Consider the following 4,774-nt stretch of genomic DNA (forward strand, 5'->3'; position numbering starts at 1 on the left):
GAGGCCGGCGTCGCCTCCGCCCCCCTCCCGCGCGGACCCTGCGCAGTGAGCCGCCCGAGGCCCGGGAAGGCGAAGGCGCCCGGGCTCCCCGGCGGCCGGGTCACGCCTGTCTGTGGCTCCCAGCCCCGCTTTACGCCGCGCTGGTCAAACGCTGCTCGGCCTTGACCCCCAGACGCCCCTGTGCTGTCGGTGCCGCCGCTCCCCTCGCCGGGCTGGGGCGTTCCGTGCAGCGCCGACTGAGCCATTGGTGAACGGGTCGAGTGCCGCCCGGTGGAACGTGGAGCACTGGGCAGCCGACCTCTGAACCCTGAGCTGGTGGCACCTGGTTTCCAGGACGCGGCCTCGGCTGACCCACCCCCTTCGCCGCCCTCCCAGCCGTCGAGGCCCCAGGTGCCCAGGAGCGAGCAGCAAGGAGGCCATGGAACGCTCTGCAAGGCACCCAGGATGACCTTTCCCCAGTCGTGTTTTTAAGGTCCTGGTGTTTGTGCTGCGGTGGACAAGGAGGTGCAGATGCAGGCACGGCCTTCTAACTCCGGCAGGCTCTCTGGGCATCTCCGTCCCCAGGAGGCTTTCCGGCCTAACCTCGCGCTGTTCTCCTTCCCCAGGGCCTCATGTTCCGGTGCAGCGCCAGCTGTTGTGACGACAGCCAGGCGTCCATGCAGCAGGTGCACCAGTGCATTGAGCGCTGCCATGCGCCTCTAGCCCAAGCCCAGGCCTTGGTGACCAGTGAGCTGGAGAAGTTCCAGGTGAGGCATATCCCAGACAGGCCACTGTAGTTCTCGGTGTGCTCTTTTGCAGGAGATGACAGGCGTTTGTTCAAAACTCATGGCTTTAGTGTCTTGGTTCTGCTAACATTTGTGATAGTTCTGTGACCAACCAGTGTTCACAGGGTTTGGAATTTTGAAAGAAATCCTGGAAGTTGAACTGTATTTTCCCACAGAAACAGTGATGCAGGCCGGGCACAGTGGCTCACTCTTGCGACCTCAGCACTTTGGGAGGCAGAGGCAAGAGGACTGCCTAAGCCCAGGGGTTCAAGACCAACCTGGGCAACCTGGCGAGACCTCATCTGTACAATAAATTTAAAAATTAGCTAGGTGTGGAAAGAAGAGGGAGAGGAAGAGAAGGGAGGTAGGAGAGGAAGAAGGAAGGAGGATATAAAAGGGAGTTACCGGAGGAGTTCTTGACCAAGAGCCCTTAGTGGTTTTGGAGATTGGTTTGTTTGTTTGCTTGCCATAACTACCAAATACAGTATGGATACTGCATGGTATAAAACTTCCTAAAACATATATTACTTTATTTTTAAGGCTGCAGAACGTCCAGGAAAGTAGACTAGGATAGACTTAAAGAGATACCGATTAAGGTTATGGTGTGGTAGCTCATGCCTATAATCCCAGCACTGCAGAACGTCCAGGAAAGTAGACTAGGATAGACTTAAAGAGATACCGATTAAGGTTATGGTGTGGTAGCTCATGCCTATAATCCCAGCACTTTGGGAGGTCAAAGTGAGAGGAATGCCTGAGTCCATGGGTTCGAGACCAGCCTGGGCAAACTGGTGAGACTTTGTCTTTTCAGTAAATCAAAAAAGTAGCTGGCGTGATAGTGCACACCTGTAGTTCCAGCTACTTGGAAGGATAAGACAGAAGGATCACCTAAGCTCAGCAGGTCGAGGCTGCAGTGGCCATGAGTGTGCCACTTCACTTCAGCCTGGGCAACAGAGTGAGACTCAAAAAAAATACAGCTTAGAACAAGATCCTATCACCATTTTATGGATTTATATATACCAACCTAAGCTGCCCCTACTTGCTATACTCAGAGGACATCTCCTCTGTCACTAAGGAGTAGTCATTTACATGAAGCATTCTTATTGTTGACTCACTGATGCCTGGTTCACAAGTCTCTCTGAGGTTAGTTATTAAAAGAGCTTTCTCTTTCCTTCTTGGAGCAAAGGGTATCTATACTTCATTTTACTATGTCCCACTAAGTATATTCATCTAGAATTTGGAGGAAGCAGAACCTACTCCTAAACCAGACTTTCATACCCTGGGGTTTCATCCACATGGGAAAATTATACCTACATTCTGCGATACAAGATTTTTCTTTTTTTTTTGAGTTGGAGTCTCACTTTGTCACCCAGACTGGAGTGCAGTGGCTGCTCCCGGCCACCACAGCCTCGACCTGCTGGGCTGCGGCGATCCTTCTGCCTCAGCCTTCCAGGTAGCTGGAACTACAGATGCATGCTACCACGCTCGGCTAATTTTTTGATTTATTGTACAAATGAGGACTCACCAAGTTGCCCAGGTGGGTCTCGAACCCGCGGGCTAAGATTTTTCAAAATCACTGCCATTATGAAGGAATAACTTCCTCAAGATTACAGAACTCCAAAGGGTTTTTTATGTTTATTTTGTTACCAAATGCCAGGGGTTCGATGGGGTGGGAGGGCTTCTGTTGAATTTACATTCCAATGAGAGGAGAGAGAGAACACAGAAAACCGATTACTGAGATAACAAGTCTTGCCAGGGAAGAATGCTTATAATTTGGGTGATATCAGTCAAGGAGAATGAGAGATTCATTCTCAAATCATCTCCCTGTCTCACTGAAGTCTGGAGTTTATGTAGTGGGGCAGGAAAGTAGAAAACAAGAACTTGGGAAGTGTAAGAAAGAGGAGTGGGTAAACAGGTGGTGTCTGTCATCTCATAGTCTAGATGTGATGATCTGATGAGTTTCAGTCTCTTGATATTACAAGCCTGAGGGTTGGTTTCCTGAAAAGGGAAGTCAGATAAGACAAGTGTAAACTTCAGTCTTTACAATCAGGAAGGTCAATTTCTATGTTTATTAAAAACCCTGGGATGAAACCCCACGGTATGAAAGTCTGGTTTAGGAGTAGGTTCTGCTTCCTCCAAGTTCTAGATGAATATACCAAAAAAAAAAACCCTAACCATTAGTTCTGTGGGGAGGTTGGGCCACTTTCCATTTTGACAGCTAATTTATGGGGTCTTTGAAAATTTGATTCTTGGATTGCTCTGTAACTCTCCTCCCATTCTGTTTGTCTTCTCCAAGCAGACTTTCACCCTTCTACTGCGCCAGAACTGTCCTTGCCACTCACCTAAATCCAGGAGTCATTTCTCAGTCTTCAACTTCTCACTGGACCTATCTGCATCATTGACACAGTAGATCACTCTCCTCATTGAAACACTTTATTCAGTTGGTCACCAGGGTACCTCACTCTTCTGGTTTTCCCCCTCCCTTCTCGGCCTCCTTTGCTGGCTCTTCCCTCTCCAGCCTCTGAGTATTGGAGTGCCTGGGGCTGTCCTTGGTTTTTTTTTTCCTTCCTGACTACTTCTCTAGTCTCTGATAGTCTTGTAGCTATAAATATCATCTCTATGCTGACAGTTCCTGTATTTATATCGCTAGATCAGACCTCACTCATGAACTTCAGATTCATATATCCAACTATTTCCTCAGCATCTCTGCTTACTTTGTTTGTCTCTCTTCTCTCACTGGAATGTAAATTATATAATGGGGAAGAGTTTGGCCTGTTTTACTCATTGCAATATTCCCCAATAGTAGAAGAGTACTTGGTACATAGTAGATGCTTAATAAATATTTGAGGGTTTTTTTGTTTGTTTGTTTGTCTGCTTTTTTGTTTGTTTGTTTTGAGTTGGAGTCTCACTTGGTCACCCAGACTGGAGAGCAGTGGCACACTCACGGCCACCCCAGCATCAACCTGTTGGGCTCCAGCAATCCTTCCACCTCAGCCTTCCAAGTAGCCAGAACTACAGACACGTACTACCACGCCTGGCTAATTTTTTTATTTGTTGTAGAGATGAGGTCTTGCCAAGTTGCCCAGGCTCAGGCAGTCTACTCATCTCAGCCTCCCAAAGTGCTGGGATTACAGGCTGAGCTACTGAACCCAGCTGTTTGTCTGCTTTTTAAGAGACAGGTTCTTACTCTGTCACCCATGCTGAAATGCAGTGGCACGATCATAGCTCACTATAACCTCAAACTCCTGGGCTCAAACAGTCCTCAGACCTCAAACCCCCGAGTAGCTGGGGCCACAGGCATGCACCACCATGCCCGGCTACTTTTTTTTTTTTGTAGAGACAAAGTCTGACTATGTTGCAGGCAGGTCTTGAACACATGGCCACAAGCAGTTCTCCCACATCAACCTCCCAAAGTGCTGGGATCACAGGTGTGAGCCACCATGCCCAGTCAATAAATATTTGTTGAGTTGAATTATTTTTCTGTATCAAGAACAAACAAAGAATCAGGATGTTTTACAGTAACAACCAAGGTACCAAATTCTTCTAACTACTCTAGTGACCTCTCACTTCTTGGAGGAGTCTTCTGAATCATGTATTCTGTCATTCCTCTGCTTTCTAATAATGCTTTGTCTGGTCCTTCCTGGTACCACCTTCCGTTGGAGCCCAGACAGTCTTGATTAATTGCACTAGTGTCCATTTACTTGAAGATCATACATGCCAAGCACATAGCACAGGGCCTAGCCCATGGTGGGCACTTGCTAAATGGAGGCCGCACTCTCAGGCTTCTCTACCTGCTGCCTTCTTGCCACAGGACCGCCTGGCCCGGTGCACCATGCATTGCAACGACAAAGCCAAAGATTCCATAGATGCGGGGAGCAAGGAGCTTCAGGTGAAGCAGCAGTTGGACAGTTGTGTGGCCAAGTGTGTGGATGACCACATGCACCTCATCCCGACTATGACCAGGAGGATGAAGGAGTCTCTCTCGTCCATTGGGAAATAAGAGTCTTTGCCAG

General features: G+C 48.6%; 1 protein-coding gene across 1 annotated transcript; it reads left to right on the forward strand.

Moving 5' to 3' along the window:
- The first annotated feature begins 602 nt into the window (after nt 1-602).
- Nucleotides 603-4,774, forward strand: FAM136A (family with sequence similarity 136 member A). The gene is made up of 2 exons (XM_008062366.2): nt 603-746; nt 4,573-4,774. Exons 1-2 carry the CDS (start codon nt 612-614, stop codon nt 4,759-4,761), a joined length of 324 nt encoding a protein of 107 aa, XP_008060557.1. The 5' UTR covers nt 603-611; the 3' UTR covers nt 4,762-4,774.

The sequence above is a fragment of the Carlito syrichta genome, unplaced genomic scaffold, assembly GCF_000164805.1.
Source record: "Carlito syrichta isolate Samal-C Ts95f unplaced genomic scaffold, Tarsius_syrichta-2.0.1 Scaffold305689, whole genome shotgun sequence".
Lineage (NCBI taxonomy): Eukaryota > Metazoa > Chordata > Mammalia > Primates > Tarsiidae > Carlito > Carlito syrichta.

Coding starts and splice junctions, on each gene's coding strand:
- FAM136A (XM_008062366.2), top strand. CDS start 612: ATGTTCCGGTGCAGCGCCAGCTGTTGTGACGACAGCCAGGCGTCCATG. Junction 747..4,572: donor GTGAGCTGGAGAAGTTCCAG/GTGAGGCATATC, acceptor TTCTTGCCACAG/GACCGCCTGGCCCGGTGCAC.